At 36.3% G+C, this 18948-nt stretch overlaps 1 protein-coding gene and 1 pseudogene across 2 annotated transcripts in view; both read right to left on the bottom strand.

Moving 5' to 3' along the window:
• The window catches only part of LOC147827518 (F-box-like/WD repeat-containing protein TBL1XR1 pseudogene), a 5540-nt pseudogene extending 5471 nt beyond the window's left edge, over nucleotides 1-69 (bottom strand).
• The window catches only part of LOC110349333 (killer cell lectin-like receptor subfamily E member 1), a 24513-nt gene extending 5565 nt beyond the window's left edge, over nucleotides 1-18948 (bottom strand). Inside the window, exons 1-9 of one of the 2 annotated variants that reach the window (XM_087214109.1) lie at nucleotides 16675-18948; nucleotides 15339-15516; nucleotides 12086-12190; nucleotides 11741-11776; nucleotides 10371-10519; nucleotides 9342-9442; nucleotides 6741-6776; nucleotides 6301-6386; nucleotides 42-70 (exon numbers count right to left, since the gene is read on the bottom strand). In XM_087214109.1, coding sequence (XP_087070235.1) covers nucleotides 69-70; nucleotides 6301-6386; nucleotides 6741-6776; nucleotides 9342-9442; nucleotides 10371-10519; nucleotides 11741-11776; nucleotides 12086-12190; nucleotides 15339-15516; nucleotides 16675-16719 — 738 coding nt within the window. In that variant the 5' untranslated portion in view covers nucleotides 16720-18948 and the 3' untranslated portion in view covers nucleotides 42-68. Of the gene's footprint in view, nucleotides 1-41; nucleotides 71-6231; nucleotides 6387-6740; nucleotides 6777-9341; nucleotides 9443-10370; nucleotides 10520-11740; nucleotides 11777-12085; nucleotides 12191-15338; nucleotides 15517-16674 lie in introns of those variants that run through there. The other variant, XM_087214108.1, reaches the window with a different exon arrangement.

Here is an 18948-nt window from a genome sequence, read left to right as displayed (position 1 = left end):
AAAAAAATATATATATATATATATATATATTCAATCCTTACCAGGTAAGAGTTTTCTCCTCTTCTTCATCCTGTTAAAAATGAAGACAGTATGAGACAGTATATGAGACAGTAGTTACAAATATTTGCTTTTGTTTTTCTTTGATCTTTAAATGTGAGTAGGTTCAATAACCCCTTTAAGATTCATTCCCATCATCTGTAAAATGTAAAACTGAAAAGTTTACTAGAAATGTATTGTGAGCATGGTTTAATGTATAAACATATAACATATTAAACACTTTACTAGTGCTCAAATGTGTGCGTGTGCACATGTGTGTGTATATCTGTCTGTCTGTCTATAGATACTGGGACCCAGAGGATAGTCATCATTATCTACAGTAAGCTTGCAGATTAAATGGAAATTTCTGGATTCTGCTACGACCCTGGCCTACTATTTTCATCAGCTCAGTACACTTTGTGGGTGTGAAAGGCATAGGCAACACACCACACTGTACTCTACAGAATGTCTCGACCACACAGTTGCTGCCACTTGAATAACAGTGCGCAGGAACACGACCCTTGAGGTGAGCATAAGATCTCAGGGATGAAATGGAGGGTAATGGGCAGAGGGAGCACCATGTCTGATGAACAAGATGCTATTTCAGAAGCTTTAATCAAAGCCATTTATCTGACCAAGGACCAAAAGACAGCATCATCAGGGAAAGAGACCAAAAGTTAAGTTTGCCCGTGTGGATGTGGCCGATCACTATCACTAACTGCATTATCTGTGTTATTCTGCAAGCCTGACCACAGAAAACAGCACTAAATTCAGAACTGTGACAATATTTACAGATTTCAAAGAATAATAAAAAGTCAAACACAGAAATATAATGTGAGAACCATAAACCATTGATCAGACTATAAATACTATTCATATTTTTCATATCTTTCTTACTTGGAGTGTTCTTCTCACAGAGTGGTTAGACAGTGGTATATTTTGTGGATGGAAACAATAGGCAAAGATGCAAACGAAACAGCCCTTACACTGCTGGGAAGAAAATAGTAGAGAATACCATGGCAAAAATAATTATGGTTCTTGATACTGGAAGCAACCCTTATATTGTTGTAGAAAGGGCTTTCATAATGTTGTAAGGACAACTGTCACGAATTCTATTTATCCACATATGATTATAAATATAGAGAACTTGTAAAGAGAGGAATTACAGATCTCTTCCCCTGAGTTCCTGTTGAACCTTATCACCATGGAATAGTGGATAAAACATAAAGTTCTCAAAACACAAATTAAAACAGTTCACATCAGGTGAAAAGAAACCTGACGTGTAGCAAAAATATTTAAATTAGAAGTCAATAAAGAGGAAAAATTATGAGAAAAGAAAAAAAATGGAAACGAAGTATGTAAATAGGGAAGGGTGGAGGGGTGAAGGGCGCACAGGGAATGGGGAAAAAATAAGAACCAAGATACATCATGTACATGTACAAGCACCCAATGATGATTATAAATGTATTGTATACCTGAAATGTACCAAGAAAAGAATTTAAGCAAAAAATAAATAAATAAATAAATCTATAAAATGAAAAAAAAGAAGTCAATAAAGAAGCCTTGATTTTTGCAAGATGTATAAAAAAGAATCAACTATTCTTAGCAATCACTTGGAAGTCATTAAATGTCACTTGCAGCATGAATACAATAAAAAACTAAGACCTCATTTTACAGACAGAAATAAAGTTGTTTGTATTTTTCAAACATTACGTTATCTCATTGACTATTTTATTTTTAATTGACAGATGATTATCTATATTATGGGTGCAATGTGATGTTACTGTATAAGCCTACACTGTGGAATGATTAAATCAAACATCGTGTGTCCAATGAGGAAATGTTATTCTAACATAGGGTCATAAATATAGCTAGCATGAGACGCAGATGATATCCAACAAAGTCTGCAAAAAAGGAGAAATGAAGCAAAAATATATCGGTGATTTTCCATTTACACACAATGTTTTCTCACCATATCTTTAAAGGGGCAAAACTTAAAGTTAAATTAAGTCTAATGTGCAGGTGCATAGTTCCTTATTTAAAATCCTTCTGGAGAAAACTGTTCAGTTTCAAAAGTTTTTATATTTTACCAGTATTTAATACATAGATATGAATTAAACTACCAGTGTAATATGTGGCTCACCTGAAAACCATGCACATTAATATTTCCTCCACAACATGGAAATGTAAAAACCATCATTAGCTTAGTTCATGTTTGGGAATCAAGCACACGAACTTTCTTGATCTATAGATGTGTGGATTTTGTTATTGTGAATAAGCTATGAGAGGCATATCTTCATGCTATTATATTAAATAAATTATTCTCAGTTCTTTCTTTATGAGACATCCTCCAAATTCCTTCCTTCCCTTTACTGACCCTTCTACAAGTGGTTCCATATTGATAATATGCTACAGTAATGAGGCTGCTGCGGAGACTGGACAAGCTAAGTTGAATGTATCTCTTCACTAAATAGTGTGTTGATAATTCTGCTGATGGGGTACGAGAAGCACTGCTCCTAAAATACTTCCATTCTATGCCTTGATGGAGTTGGCATCTTCCAAGATATCAGTCATTTTCATCTTTGCCCTCCCTGTCTTTCTCTGTTCTACTTGTATTCCTGCAAAATGCATTTTACCATTTCCCCAACCTAACAGTGTCTGTTAAGGTTCATTGATGGGAGCCGTGGGTTGAGCTTTGGAAGTCAGGAAGGGGAGAAGCTGAGTGGCTTCCCTTCTCTCCCCCTGCTTCCATCTGTATCTCCTGCCATGGGGCACATGCTGTGCAGCTGTAACTCCTACCCAACGCTCACCATGCACCGTCTTCCTTAGGCCCAGGTCACCGAGAGCTCTGCCAAACCCACCTGCTTCCTTGCTTCTTTCAGCCCTGCTGCCAGCTGTCTGCCTGGCTCACTTCCATCCACCCTCTGCCTTACCCTCTGACTTTTTGGATTCTCTACTTACTTCATAAATACAGTAATGTACTACATGACCTTTATTTAGTGATATGCCATGTGCTTTGTTTTGCTGTCCAAACCCTCGTAAACAACCAACCTACTTCAATAAAATATGAAATATTTGCCACACCCTTCCTTCCCTAACTATTCTCCTGGCCTCACTTCGTACTCTTTTCCCTGTTTGCTCCTCTCTGCCCACTGTCCCTTCTTATCATTAAACATGCCAAGTCATCTCACATCCTACGCATTTGCACTACTGCTGCAAATCCTCACTGAAATGTTCTTGAGGTTTTCTCCTTCTTTTCATTTCGGACCACAGAAATGTCACTTCCATGGGGTGTAGCCCTTTAAGCATCTTTTCTAAATTTGTACCACATCATTCCACATGGCCAGGAAAGTTCTAATTTCAGGTAACAAAAACAAAATTCCTGCATAGGACCCAGTGGAGTTCAAAATCTAAGATGACTCACTATCTTAAATATGTTCTTTCATGTAAATTTTATATTAAGCATATTTTATTGAGTACACTCCTATAAAAATTTTATGATTATATAATACTGAGATTTACCAAGATTGTAGATAATTTTAAAGAAGTCAAATATTTTATTTTTAAATTACTTTAAAATGACATTAAAAACTCATAGAATGTGATACTCAGTAAGAATACCAGGTAATCTAGGAAGATTGAAACTAGAAGAGAATACAGGTTATTGATATTTTTAATAAACAAAAATGAAAAAGACCTATGATGTGACAGTAACTATAGGATTTCCAAAATTCCTATTCCTATAGCCAGAACAATTATAATAATTTGGTTAAAGATTCTGTAAATTTAGAGTCAGGAAAAGTCAGCAAGGCACTATAAGAATATGCCAACTATATTGAATTTAATCTTTTTCAGTGTCCTCCTAACCTGAAATGTAGATTTGCCATGCTTCCAGTTTCCAATAACATGGCCAATTCTCAGATAAATCAAAACTTCAAGACATTTTCTATCATAACCACATCACTTCAGCAACTTAAATCTCCAGTTCAGTACAATAAAGGAAATTAGTTAAATTTATTAAAGTTACAGTTTCTCTCTATTCATCTTCAACTTAACACAAGCTATGCTTGATTTCTATTTCCTTGTCATAATTATAAGAATTATTATTATTGTTACTTTACCCCAACCTTGACAAGCCTGGCTATGTGTTCTAAGAAAGGTAGAGAAAGAAGAATGAAGGACAGAATAATGAGGAAAGTTCTCTCCCTCCCTCTCTGTCTCTGTCTCTCTCGCTCTATTTCTGTCTCTCTCTCCCTCTCTGTCTCCACCTAGAGCTCCGATCAAATCAGCAGTGAATACGCACTAGTTTACTGTCTGGTTAAGATTATTACCACCACTGTCCCATATCCTCTATTCAAACTCTGTATCACAGCAGAAAGTCTTTTTGCATTGGGTCTTTCTTTGCTATTGCTGCTATAACAAATAATCACAAATGTAGTGGATCAAAACAAAAGGAATTTATTCATTAATACTTTCAAAGGCTAGAAGTCTAAAATGAATCATATAGAGGTGATATCAAAGGCTAATACCTTCTGTAGGTTCAGGGAAGAATTTACTCTTTAATTTACTCCTTAATCTTGTGGCTGCCAGCATTGTCTTCTGATCGCATCACTCCAATTCCAGTTTCCCTGCTAGGTTGTCTCCCACTCTTCTCGAGTCAAATAGCTCTGTACTGATCTCTTATAAGGATGCATGTGATTACATTTAGGGCACATGTGGCTAATCCACAATTGTTACCCTGTGATATTTATAACAATGAAATACTACTCAGCCATAAAAAAGACAAACTTGAGTCATTAATAAAAAATAAGCAAACATAAGACAAAAGTAAATAAGAGAAAAAGAATAAAAAGGAATAAAGAAGAAAAGAAAAATGAGTCTAAAGCTAGCCTCACATTGAGGTGTTGGATTGGTAAAATTCCTTTCCAGGACCCATAATATTGGAATCCATGAGGTATTGGGGAGCTGTAGCAAGTTGCACCTGGAGCCCCTGGTATTTGAGGTGCTTCATGAATGCTGGCCCTGCCCCACCTTTCCAGCTAAGTGGGGCCAGTCAGTGGTACGTAGTCCATTTCTGCACTGCATCCACACTAGAGGCTTTTATTTCTTTCTCTGCACCTGCAGTCATTGCTGCCCCCAACTAGCTTGCGGGGTGAGGGCTGCTGGGTTGCCCCATTCACTTGTAGGCTTAAAGGCTCCTTACTTGTACCAGCAGCATGGCAGATGTCCAAGCAGCAGTGTTTCCCTCAACAAGTCCGACAGTCTGGGTTTTCTGCCAGAGGGAGGTAGTAAGGGGAACCAAACAGTAAACTGGGCTAAATCCAGGAGCTTTCAGGAAATCATGGTAGGAGGGCCTCACAGAGGCTGGTACTACCAATCCCCGTTCCCTCCACGGCCTGCGTTCCCCCTCCACAGCCTGCGTTCCCTGCTGCGAAAACAACTCAGAGAGAGGACAACAGGTACACGGGTAAAGTGCTTACAGGAGTGGAGGGGACCAAGGAAAATCAAATCTCTGCTTAAAATCATTATTGTGTTAGTAACTCTCAAACTTTTGAAATTGTTGAATTAAAACAGACATGCTTTATTTCTGGCCTTTTAAAGATACTATGAAAGAGACAATTTTTTAAAATGAACATTTGACAACTGAGATTTTAAATGAAAGCCTTCTTGCTTCAATCTCGCTTGCCCCCAGGTCTCTGGTTAGGTGTCTCATGTTAACTGGATTGCAGGAGAAGTTGGATGTTTGCATGGTAATCAAGCTGAACACTAGCTTCCAAACTTAGGAAGTCATTCTATTTTTATGGGGGTTATGCTAATCTTTTTCTTCCGTGTAATATCTCTGTGTGTTGTTGCTTAACAATATGTTTTGATAACACTGTAGAATACACTCAAAAAATGTTTGAGGAGCAGTGACAATAGTGTAAACTTTCACAGCACAGGCTCTTTAATACCCAAAGATCTAACCTTCCCTCACTGGCTTTATCCCATTGTTTCATTCCGAAATCATTTATTGTAATGTCTCTAAAAAATTATATTTTCTTAAATACTGGGACATCTTAGTTCATGAAAATTTATGTAAATCAAACAATATCTTCACAACAAAATTTTAGTATACTTAAGGCTATTGGTTTTATAAGATTAAGCTAGAAGTATAAATTTATATTGTTTTATTCATAAAACAGGAAAGTGACCAAGGCATAGGGTGAGAAAAATTTTATTTTCTTCTCTCTTGTGATTTCATAGGATAAATAAAATGATTCTTACAAATGTAGTTTTGAGTAATTTCACAGTGTTCAGCTATATATAGTTCTTTTGATCTGTAAGATAAGCAGGCTTGTTGCAGTTCAGGCCTAGAAAGATAAAATGAAATACAGAAGAAATCTAACAGTTGTCAAGTCCTAAAGACAATAGAGAACTTTTATTTTATATAGGCATTTTGAAAAACATAACATTTATGTAATTTAATATGATTTCACTAAATTTCTATCACTTGATGGCACAGATAGGTAAAGTGTTATTAAATTGAAAAGTTAGTAATAGCTAACAGAATCTTAAATATTAATTAAAATTTCAATTAAAAATAGTCTAAAAGGAAACCATATCAGTTATCATGGTTATAAAGGTAAAGAGACATAGTAAAATAAGTAAGAAAAATAAAAAATCTTTGAGTAGGGCAGAGTGTAGCACAGTCATAGACCACTTGCCTTGAATGAATTAAGTCCAGGGTTAGACCTTTGGCACTGCAAAACAACAACAAAAATCCCCTGTGAATAATAATTCTAGTTAAAATTATCCAGTGGGGTCAAAATATGGTTAGGCACCACCATCTTTAGGTTTATAATGAGAATAATGTCAAAAACCAGAAGGACCTAGTATTATATCCAAAACTAGAAGTTAGAACTCATAGAATAATGTGGTTATTGATAGGCTTTAAACTGTGGCCTGTGTTATACATGGCAAGTGTGCTCCACAAATGCCCAGTACCTCAAAATATGACAAAATATTTAAAGAGGTAAGTCAAAATGAGGTAATTACAATAAGGCGATCTAATATAGCTGATACCCTACAAGAGAACATGTGGACATACACAGGTACAGAGCAAAGACCATGTGAAAATACAGGAAGAAGAGAACCATTCATTAGACAAAGAGAGGCCTCAGAAGAAAAACAAACTTTACAAAGCTTTGATCTTGGATTTCTAGCTTCTGAAGTCAATTTCTGTTGTTTAAGTCACCTGCTTTGTGTACTACTTATAGAAAGCCTTGAGTATGAATAGTTTTGGAATGAGGAGCATGGAACCTAAAATAACTAAAGATCTGCAAGATTTGGGGAACAGATCATCGGGACAGGCTGTAAGAGTTTTTGAAATGCCCATTAGGAAAAAAACCAAAGATTGCCCTTAGGAAAATATTGGTAGAGATATAGGTATTACAGGTGCTTCTGGAAAGTTCTATGATGGAAATGAGAAATACTGTGTGCCATCTGACATGAGGAAAAGCAATACTGGTTATAAAGAGGCAAGGAATTTGGCTGATTATGTTTTAGTATTTTATAGGAAGTAAAACTTGTGAGAAACTTCAACATTTAGCTGAGGTGATATCTAGCCTCAATATTTCCTGGGCTGGTTTCTTCTTCTTTGCATATTAAATTTTTCACAAGAAAGACAAATTAAAGAAGAAACTGTTTTACAAGTGGGACCCAGAAGTGAAAATTTGAGATCTCCTCAAACTATCCATATGACAAAATGAGGAAACATGTCTGGAACGAACATCAAGGACATGGCTAGAAAACTGTTACTCAAAGGATTCTGAGGGTGACCCCTAGATCCAATGACCCATCTCAGCAGAGGCCAGGAACAAAGAGGCACAGGAAAACTTGTGCAGAACCTTCCATTTTGTAGCTGAAACCTTTATGAATTGCTTAGAAGAACGTTGGGGTTTTGGAGAATTGAATACAAGCAGAAATACCACCAGATTGGACTGAAAGAGACCGAGTCAATAAGATGAAATAGATAGGGCTGTCAGATATCTGGTATTCTACAGGACAGATCAAGGGAGACATACGCTGTCCTTTGGGAAAATGACCTAGGAGTTCCGAGGGTGCTGGGGCTGTAACTGCCAACCAGGACCCACATGCAGGGAGCCTCCTCTTTGTTCCACGTAATGGGACCTCAGTTCCAGAGGCCAAGACCATCTCCCCAGGCAGCAGGACAGGCCACCACAGGAGCGGGATGCGAGGCCTCTGCTGTGGTAGGCTCAGAGGGTGGAACACTGAAGTGAAGAGGATTATCCTGCAGGCTTAAAATCCGGTGCATTTGGCCCCAGTAAGTTTCAGCTTGCTTAGGACTCATGGTGCCTAGGTTCTTTCTGATTCTTCCTCTTGCAATGGGAATATATGTCCCATGTTTTTCCCATCTCCTGTCTTGGAAGCAAATAATCTGTTTGGCTTCACAGACTCAGCTGGAGAAGAATGTGGTGTCAGGATGGGTTAGAATTCAAGTTTTACCCACATCTGACTTAGAAGGGAGTTCAATGAGATTGGGGGCTTACAATGGATGATGAATGGACTAAGAATGGAGTTACTGGGATGATGTGAATATTTTTTTCATGTGAAAAATATAAGTTTAAGGAGCCAGAGGGAAGAGTATTATAGATTGAACTGTGTCCCCTAAAAATTCATATGTTCACATCTTTATCTTCAGTATCTCAGAAAGGATTTGGGGATACAGTTTTTAAAAAAGTAATGAGTTAAAGTGAGGTCATTAGGATGAGCTCAATCCAATATGGCTAGGGTCATAGGAAGATGAAGATGAAATATGGTTGTAGTGTGCCTGCCAAGGACAGAGGGCCCGGAAGACACCGTCTTGCTCACATCTTGTTCTTAGACCTCTAACTCTCACAACTATGAGAAAAAATGATTTTGTTTGCACCACTCCATCTGTTGTAGGGGCCAAGCATTTAGCTCAGTGGTTCTGCCACCTGCCTCGAAAGCGCAAGCTCCCAAGTTCGATCCCCGGTACCAAAACAAAAACAAAAACAAAACAAAGCAACAACTCCGTCTGTTGTAATTCGTTATGGCAGTGTTAGAAAACCAGTGTGGTTTGTAAACAAAAGTCTCAGGAGAGAGCAGATGAAGAAATTAAGTAATGTGATCAACTTCTACAGTCTGTATTTCTGTATATGGGATTGAATTTAAATTACTGTCTCTTTCTCATGTTTCCCAGTTGTCCTTGAAACTATGTCCTAGGTAGTGTTCATTCGTGTTTCTTTGAGCAAATGCAGTAAATATGTCAGGTAGGTACTTACATATCCCAGGGTAGAACTGAATTATTTTCCCAATACCATTGATTTTTAATTTTCTTATAGTAAATTCCAGTCCAGAAGAAAGATTTCAAGGAGAAGAAATTCTGGAAGTAAGAAAGTATGTGTAAATATAAAGTTTTCATTATTATGTTTTCAACAAGTGCATGGAAGTACTTTTAAATAATTCAACGTTATATGTGTACTTTGATTCCTTCAGCCCACAAAATCATTAGTATGTTCAACAGTGCAGGACTATTTTAGATGCTGGTGATGTAATGAAAAACATATGTTAATGGGAGATATAGAAAATAAATCCAAGTCGGGCCAGGGATTTAGCTCAGTGGTTCTGTTGCTTGCCTTGCAAGCACAAGGACCCGAGTTCGATCCCTGATACCAAAAAAAAAAAAGAAAAGAAATCCAAGTAACAAGATAGTGCTGATTAGGGGCAGAAAGGAGTGAGCATTTAAAAGAAATAAATCCCTCATAGATTTCTTGGAGATTAATTTATATCCAGTGACTTTCTTCTTATGTGCATAATTAAAATAATCTCCTGTATCGGGGAATTCACACAGTGGGTACTTTAATCTGATTTTGATGCACTCTTTGGAGCTAAGATTCCCCTCATACCGACTTCTCACATAGTGCTGTATATTCTGATAAACTGACCACACAATGGTATTAGATTTTGGACCACAAATACTATACCACTTTGGTGCTGGGCCATACCAGGTTCTTTTCTCTTTGTCTGAAATATTCCTTATAATAACTGTTGCCATCTGAATTTGCCAGTTATACGTTTTTTCATGAAGGGAATCCCAAGTTTTATTTCAAATATTTCTATCTTTTGTTACACAATATATAGACCTATTCTATATTTTGCATGTGAAAACTGAAACAAAACTTAAACTAGTTTTATCTTTTAGACATTTGTCTAGTGCTGCACTTGGGCAAATGTAAATGACTCTTCAGTTTAATCCAGTTAGTTTCGTAGAACTCACATACCGTTATGACACTCAGGTATTATTAACTTACCATTTCCTCTCTGTTTATTTTCACAAGACTGGCGTTTAGAGATAAGCAGACATGTTGACTCTTGCTCCAAGTTAGCTTTTCCATAGAGAAGTAATAACAACTGCATCTGAACCAGACCCAGTCCTTGGGACAAGGTTGACAGTGAGGCCCTAGACAAACATGCTCCATCACTGCACTGAAGAGATTCACAGCTCTGATTTTATTACTTGTTCAAAACATGCCTTTGCACAGTATACTTTATGATATTTAGATTGTTTATACAGTGTAGTACAGGAGTCTGAGAAGTATAATTTGTCTGAGTAGCTGAACCATAATTTTCTTTTTTTTTATTGGTACATTTTAGGTGTACAATATAATGACATTCATCATTGGAAATTTGCACCTTTACATAATCTCTCTTGGTTCTTAATTTTCCCCCTTCCCCTGCCCTCCCTTCAATCCCTCCATCCCTCCCTATTTACAAAGACTTTATTTCCATTTTTTCATTTTCTCATATTAATTCCATTCCTTTCTTTCCTTTCCCCTACCTCTCTTACTTCCCCTCCCCTTTGCCCCTTTTCTTCCTATTTCACACTATCCATTATACCTTTTAGTCCTTATTTACACTTTCAGTTTCTCATGCTAGAGAAACTATTCTGTATTTACACATGTGTCCTATTTATTTCACTTAAGAGTATCGCCTCAATGTGCATCCATTTAGCAATAAATGTCTCTAATTTCTCATTTTTTATGCCTGAATGGTACTTCATTTTGTTAAAAAACCACATTTTCTTGATCCAGTCTGCAGTTGATGGGCATTTGGGATGCTTCCAAGCTTTAGCTATTACAAACTCTGCTGCTATGAACGTGGGTGCACATATATCACTGTGGTATGATTCTTTTAATTCTTTGGAGAAGATCCCCAGCAGGGGAACAGCTTTTAGTCCTAGTTCTTTGAGGCATCTCCATACTGATTTCCACAGTGGGGAACCATAATTGTCTTACCTCCAGTGTGGTTAATAGCCTTTGAGGCTTTAAACATCTTCATGTTACATAACCATTAGCTTAATTTTCTTTTGTTAACACTTTTTGCCCTTTCAGTGTAAACTCTACCTTTCCAAAATTTCTTTTCACATCAGTTCTATTCCTCTAAAACTTATGGGGTCTAACAAGTATTTCTAAAATGTACTTTCCTCTGACATATCATATTCTAGTTAGTTTCACATAAATATCTGTGTCATATTAATATCTAGGATCATGTCTTATAACCTATAGCACATATGGAAGAAATTTGTCTAAAATGCCTCTGTGTCTGTAGAACTGATACAAATAATAGATACCTTTTCTGCCTATATCAGTGTAAGAAATCAGGCTATAAAACCATTGCCTACCTTCTTGCTGGATTGTAGGAAATGTTTCAGGAGATGCTAAAAAAAAAGTTGATATCATATTACATTTGACTCCACATTGGCACATCAAAATGAAATACTAAGATGCTGTATTCTATAAGAACAAATTAGCAATTTTATAGAAAATTTTAAAAAATTTGGTAGTCCTAGTAATTGAATCCAAGTTTTTGTATATGCAAGGCAAATGCTCCAATATTCGGCCACATCTCCAAGCAAGGAAACATTTTTAAGGTAAAACTGTTGTGAGGGTAGTCTTTGATTACCTTATTCTATGAAATAAATAATTCTCCAGAGCAGAAAACAATTTAGAAGACTATATTTACTCACCGTTTGCAGTAAAAACAGCCACTACGATGGTTCCATCCATCAGAAGAAGGAACATGACACCAAGTACACTAGAAATGAGCCTCCATGGCAGATGTGAAGAATCTTCTGAGAGAGAATCAAAACCAAAGCAGACAGAATGAGAGCAAGAAGACAGGCTGAATAAATAGAATGTTTACAGAATATTTTACAGTCAAGAATGCATACAAATACTTGTTCTTTCTTGATTCTCTTAACAGGCATATGGAATATTTTTACCCAATTTTTTTACAGTAAATAATAAGATTTTCCTAAAAACATATACCTTCTGAAGGGTGCATGGCAAACTAGTGCATCAGGATCATTTTATGAACAGAGTTTAATACTCAACATAAAAATAGTACTAAGCAATCAATATGAGAAATACAAATACCTTAATAGAAAAATAGGTTAAGAACATGTGCGAATAATTCACAACTTATATAATAAAATAATGGAAGTGAAAAGCTCATTTGTTGCATGGATTGTTTGCCTAATTAATCAGTTAATACCAGAACTGAGTACTAGAAGGTACTCAGCAGCCTGGTGTTCATTCACACCTAGAATCTCAAACTTCACCTTGAATCCCAGGGACATTTGACAATGATTTCATTCTTGGCCAACTATTTTGGGTTTTTTTTGTTGTTTTGGGGTTTTTTTGCCACAAGAATTCTTTTTCAAACGTTTACCACTGCCCTTATATGGTACTACTTCCCTTATGAGAAATGTGCAAAAATAAAGAAAATGAAAAATCAGATTTCTGTGCAGGGGATGTATCAAAGGCTTCACTTTCATTTCATTGCAGTTTTATTTTGTTTTGTTTTTTACTGTAATCTCTTTAGGGTTTAAGCTAGTTGAATTCCTGCTATCAGGTCAGTTACTTTATCTTTTTCTCCCTCTGGCAAAAAACCAGAATTCTAAAGTGACCCTTCTTTGTGGAAATCCTGCCTTTAGAGAACAAAGCATGAAACAAGATGGAACTCTGAAGAACGAAAGTATCTCCCAGGCTACCTATGCCCAGCCAAACTAGCTGGGTATTTATGACTTGTCATAACTTTTGATCAAAATTCAAGCTGTTCTTTCCTGACCTCTCCTAGTGCATGTATCAGCTGTGTGTTCCTAGTAGGGCAAAGCAGTCACATACGGTAGATGTTTGAGGATCCAAATTCAGAAATTTGAGAAACAGCCTTTAATCTTGCCACAAGATAAAAACACAACCCTTTCTGTGATATATAAAGTCTTAAGAGGACAAATTATGTTCATAGTTGGAAAGTCTTCTATAAAAATTTCAGTTCTATTCAAATTAAGGTATATGAATAAATAGAACACAATTTTTTTAAATGGCTGTAGGAATTGTTCTAGAATTTCTCTAAGCAGTTCTCGAAGAATGTTGGAAAACAAGTGAAGGAGACTAAAATGAGAATTTTGAACCTTAGGGAACTTACTTCACTTCTAATTAAAAGGAAAGAAGGGAAAGGAAAAATTATGAGAAAAGAAAAAAAATGGAAATGATGTGTAAATAGGGAAGGGTGGAGGGGGTGAAGGGCACACAGGGAATGGGGAAAAAATAAGAATCAAGATACATCATGTACAAGTACAAGCACCCAAAGATAAATGTAAACGTATTGTATGCCTAAAATGTACCAGTAAAAGAACTTCAGGGAAAAAAAAGCAAATAGTCTTAATTAGCAAGGTTGATTTCTAAAGTGAAAATTCAAACAGAAGTCCCTGAGATAGACTGTAATAAAAGTGTTGAAATAGAATACGATGCCAAAAAAATCCTCAGTAAAAGAAAATACTTGAGAGAAACAATCCTCACAGCCCACCATAACTACAATACACAACTTACGTTTTGCTTCCTTTGTTTCTGTCTAAGTAAATATTTGAAGTCTAGTAAGGATTCAGAAATGTACACATATCAGAAGCAAATGTTTGGATGAATTTCCAGTTTGAACACACCTATTCACCTTACTCACCTTAACAAACCAGCAACACGGAGAATTTCCATTCCCCATCCCGGTGTCAAAAGGTAGCCACTCCCCTTATTTCTGTTGCTACTCAATCATTTTGTTTTAAATTTCAAGTACGTAAAATCATACAGAATGTGGAAATTTTTTGTTATGTGATTTAAGTAGAAAATGAAATACAAAGAAAATCTATATACCACAAGTCACATAGACTGAAAACAGCATCATGGGTGAGCTCTAAAATGTAGACTGTCCTGTTTTAACACCTTGTTTAATAAACATGCAATTGCTTAATTGATACATAATATAATTATAATCTATAATCTTTTTCTTTAGAAGTACAATATTTTCTTAGAATTTCATTACCACTTTAGAACAAGCTGACTAAAATGTGTTTATGGTTTTGAAAAAATAATCCAAGGAAACCCTGATGGTTTATTTTTGACAGCAGTATGTAAAACTGGCTTCTGCTATTTCAAAAGCTCCCCATGGGCTTGGGATTTAGTTCAGTGGTTCTGCCGCCTGCCTTGCAAGTGCAAGGACCTGAGTTCGATCCCCGGTACCAAAAATAAAAGCTTGCCAGCCCCCTGTAATCCGTCATCTCTTTCCCGGAGCACTAAGTCTGGAAAAGCCAAACCCACAGTCAGGCTTAAACGTCCAGAAAAAGCCATAACCTGCAAGTTGACATTGCATTAACTGTATTAAACTTTACCTAGGATTTAACTTTATCTTTGCTAATAGCCAGTTTGACATCCAAAATTGAATGAAGTATATTCATCTTTTCTTTTTTCAGGAAATAATGACATAGAAGATGGTAATGTGAGCTGTATACCACAGGTTGATCTGATATATTTACTTCATATTTACTTTTCCATAATAATATTCTCAGTGTTCCTGAACAACTTGCCTGATCCTAGTCCACTAAGCACTTGTGTCTACTAATTCATCCACACTTTGACTCCTAAGACTCTGTAACCAGATAATTTATTTCCAACCTGTCATAATTATTCAAATTTTACTCTTCAGTCAAGTCTAAATCAATTACCAGCATAATCACATAATGTCTAAAATATTCAAATTACCTTTTGAATTATTTATAACATGGACCATTGGCCTTTGTCATAATCAACATTAAATTCCAATTTTACTTGTATATTTTCTACCTAAACTTAGAAAAACTTTAGACTATTTCTTGTATCTCCCTATGCACAACACAATTCAGTACTTAACTTTAAACATTCCCCTCCTGTTTCCTGAATATAATATTTTACCTTTGCTGGTGATATTGTCTGCTGTGGTTGTGTGCTTTTTGTGTTTGTGGTGTTTTGGCTCCTTCGTGATGACTGGCAGTTCCTTTGAACTACGTTTATTTTTAATATCTTTTTTTCTTTTGTGCTTCACCGTAGAGTTCTTATTTAGTGTAGGAAAAGTTCTGGGCTCTTCATTCATCTTTACAAAGGAAAAACTGAGTGAGATAAAGAGTACAAGTTCTATAATTTGAGAAAGTGTATTGTAATAAACAGATGAAACGGTAATTTAAAAATCTGTGTTGAATAGAAATTCCCATTATCTTTCCTGGATGCATGCTCTCAACACTTTGAAGCCTCAAATATACGAAAATATACCACAGAAAACTTAGGAACATAATAACCCTAATGAAGTTTGAAGCCACTGAATCAATTTTTATAAGAAAGTGTTGTCCTTAATAAAAAACTAAAAAAACAGTTCTAGACCAGCAGTGAATTAGCTCCCTTTCCAGATTCTCTCCGCCATCGTGCCAGTTTGCCTCTTGGAACTGAACAATATGAGACATGATTTTCTACTCAAGTGCTGTGTTTATTAGCAATGTTCCCTAGGAACCACTACACAGTTCATGATTAAAGCCCTAAGCTAATATTTGCCTGTCACTGTTTTCCTAATATGCCTAGTGAACAAGCCTCTTTTGTGCTTTTAGGATTTAAACAAAACTGTGCTCCACTTATGCATAGATTCTGTTGGCTGATTACCTTGTTTCTATGCTTTTATATATATACTTATTATTGTTAAAAAAGTAAATAATTGCCGGGGATTTAGCTCAGTGGTGCTGCCGCCTTCCTCGCAAGCACGAGGTCCTGAGTTCAATCCCTGGTATCAAAAAAAAAAGTAAATAATCAAGAAAGACTAAATACTAAAATATCTAAAATTCAAAGTTTGAAGAATTTCTTAATATTAATTCGTAGTGACACAGCTGGCAAGACATTAATCAGGAGAAAATCACTTATCACTCAGAGTTTAAAACTTTCCAAAGAATTTTGTTAGGATTTCAAGACATGCGGCAAAGACTGGAAAGAAAAAGATTAAAATTAAGCAAAACTCTGAAATCTTGAAGAAAGAAAATACATTACAATTGATGTTTTTAATTGAAAATGTCTATCAACAGAGATAGTGCCCCCAAATTTTCTATTGATCATATGTTTCAAAAGTTGCAGTGTCGGGCCGGGGATTTACCTCAGTAGTTCTGCTGCCTGCCTTGCAAGCGCAAGGACCTGAGTTCAATCCCTGGTACCAAAAAAAAAAACTTGCAGTGAAGAAATTGTAAGTGTCACAGAAAGGAGAAAATATACTTGCAGTGAGAAGGAAAGTCCAGGAACATGTCACAAAAATGCAATCCATGGGAATCCGAAGCGGCAGGAGCTGGTCATTTAGGGCAGAACTGGAAACTGCAGACTCAGGAACCTCTTCACCAAGATTTTGTTGTTGTTGTTTTCCTCTAGCACCCCACAAGGGGCCTGAGAGTACTGATTGGTTCAGGTGAGATAATGCATTTCATTTCAAGGCCTGGTAAATAAAAGATTTTTGTAAGCAATAAGCAAACATTTCTGAAATCAAATATTTCTTTCCAATACTTATATTTGCACCAAGATTCTGCTATATTTACCTCTCCAGAGCCATGAAACTAGATTGAGTCATTGAGTCATGACAGCATTAAAAATATATATGGTTGGGCCGGGGATTTAGTTCAGTGGTTTCACTGCCTGCTGCGTAAGCGCAAGGACCCAAGTTTGATCCCTGGCACCAAAAAAAAAAAAAAAAAAAAAAAAAATTATATATATATGTATATATATATAGTCATGTGTCATCTTGTGTCCTTTACTACTGGTGATCTGTTCTGAGAAATGCAGAATTAGACAATTTTTTGCTCATGTAAACCTCATAGCAGGACTTACACAAACCAAGACAGGTTCGACTCACTTAGTGGTGTACACTCTTCAATGTTGACCAAAGCACACTAAAGCCCTTTTTAGACTTTGTTTCTGATCAGTTTCATTCCATTAATGATTTTTCAAAAATAAATTGAAATAGTGACATCTCAAATTTATTAATTTATTGATACACATATACCACTGATTTGCTCATAATTGTCTTAAGTGCAAAAATGGATGAGAGAAGAAACAGATAATAGAGACAGAGAGAGAAATAGATTTACTAGTATGGCGCTAGTAACAAAAGGATGCCTGACATATAGTATGAGTTTAGTAAATATCTGTGGATTCACTGAAAGAATTTGATTCATTGAAAGAAAAAATGAAGTAACTGTACAAATACATGATTACTAATGGCAGAAATAATGGATAGGAAAAACAAGATTCTGCAACATTTAACTGGAAATGTTGATCTTTCAGGGAGACACAGAAGGCTTCTCTAAGAAAAAAAAAAGTCTGGATTGAATTAGAGAAGAAAGTATAAACAATACTGAATTGTTTAGGTATCAGGTAGGAAAGACAGAAATAACCATATAACACTTGTAGGAAACTAAGATGAAGATTAGCAGAGTGGCATGAACAACACAAGAGAAGTGAGCATTAGACAGATTATGCAAAATCATATCAGTTTGGCTTTTATTTTAAACATAGAGAAAACATTAAGCTGGGTTTTGTTTTATTGTTTAGCATACTAATGTGTACTCACTTCCAAAATAGACACTAGCTTGAGTGGAGAGAGAGATTAGAGAAAACGAGAGTGGATATGTGAAGACTAGGTAGGGGCTAGAGTAGCAATTTAGTGAAATGATTTTTATGGAAGTACATGGAGATGAATATTTCAAAAGTTAATTAGATTGGTTTAACAATTCATGAGCAGTGGAGGGAGGCTGAAATAGGGGTCTCCTAGGCCTGTGATACCAGTCAGTAACATGGCAACTCTAGTCATATAGGCAAGTTTGGGATAATGTGACTCAGAAGTAGATACTCCTGATATGTCTCTTCATGCTCATTTTAGAACCTAATTGGAGAGATAGGGTCTTCTATTCCTAGTTATTATTACTATTAAGACATAATATTTGTACATTGTAATGGGGTACATTATGATAATACATGTATCAAGTATATAATGTATAATAATCAAATAGGGGAAATAAGCATTTCCATCTCTTCAAACACTCAGTTTAATGTGTTGGAAATTGTTCTTGTTTTTTGAATCAGGATCTTGCTGTGTAGTTCAGGCTGACATTGAACTTGCTATGGACCCTGGGCTACTACTTCAGCCTCTTGAGTGCTGGGATTACAGGCCTGCGCCACCATGCCGGCTTGTGTTGGGAATCTCCTACTGTTTCTACTGATTTTGAAATATATCATAGGTGTTTTAACTCATAGTTACTCCACTGCATTACAGAAAAAAGGTGCTGGGCATGGTGGCCCATGCCTGCAATCCCCACACTCTCAGAGGCTGAGCCTGGAGGACCACTGCAAGTTCAAGGCCACCCTGGGCTGCACAGTGACTTCGTGGCCAACCTGAACTACACAGTGAGACCCTGTCTCCAAAAAAACCCCAGAAAAACCATAACTGATCCATTCTCTCTGCATTTTGGTGCTTCTTGTTGAACTTCTTTCCCTCCCCTACCCC

This window comes from Heterocephalus glaber, unplaced genomic scaffold (genome assembly GCF_053883595.1).
Source record: "Heterocephalus glaber isolate CG9 unplaced genomic scaffold, H.glaber_assembly_v1.0 deba00001444, whole genome shotgun sequence".
Classification (NCBI taxonomy): domain Eukaryota; kingdom Metazoa; phylum Chordata; class Mammalia; order Rodentia; family Bathyergidae; genus Heterocephalus; species Heterocephalus glaber.
Note: the sequence above shows the minus strand (reverse complement) of the source record. Positions and strands in the feature narration are given on the sequence as shown.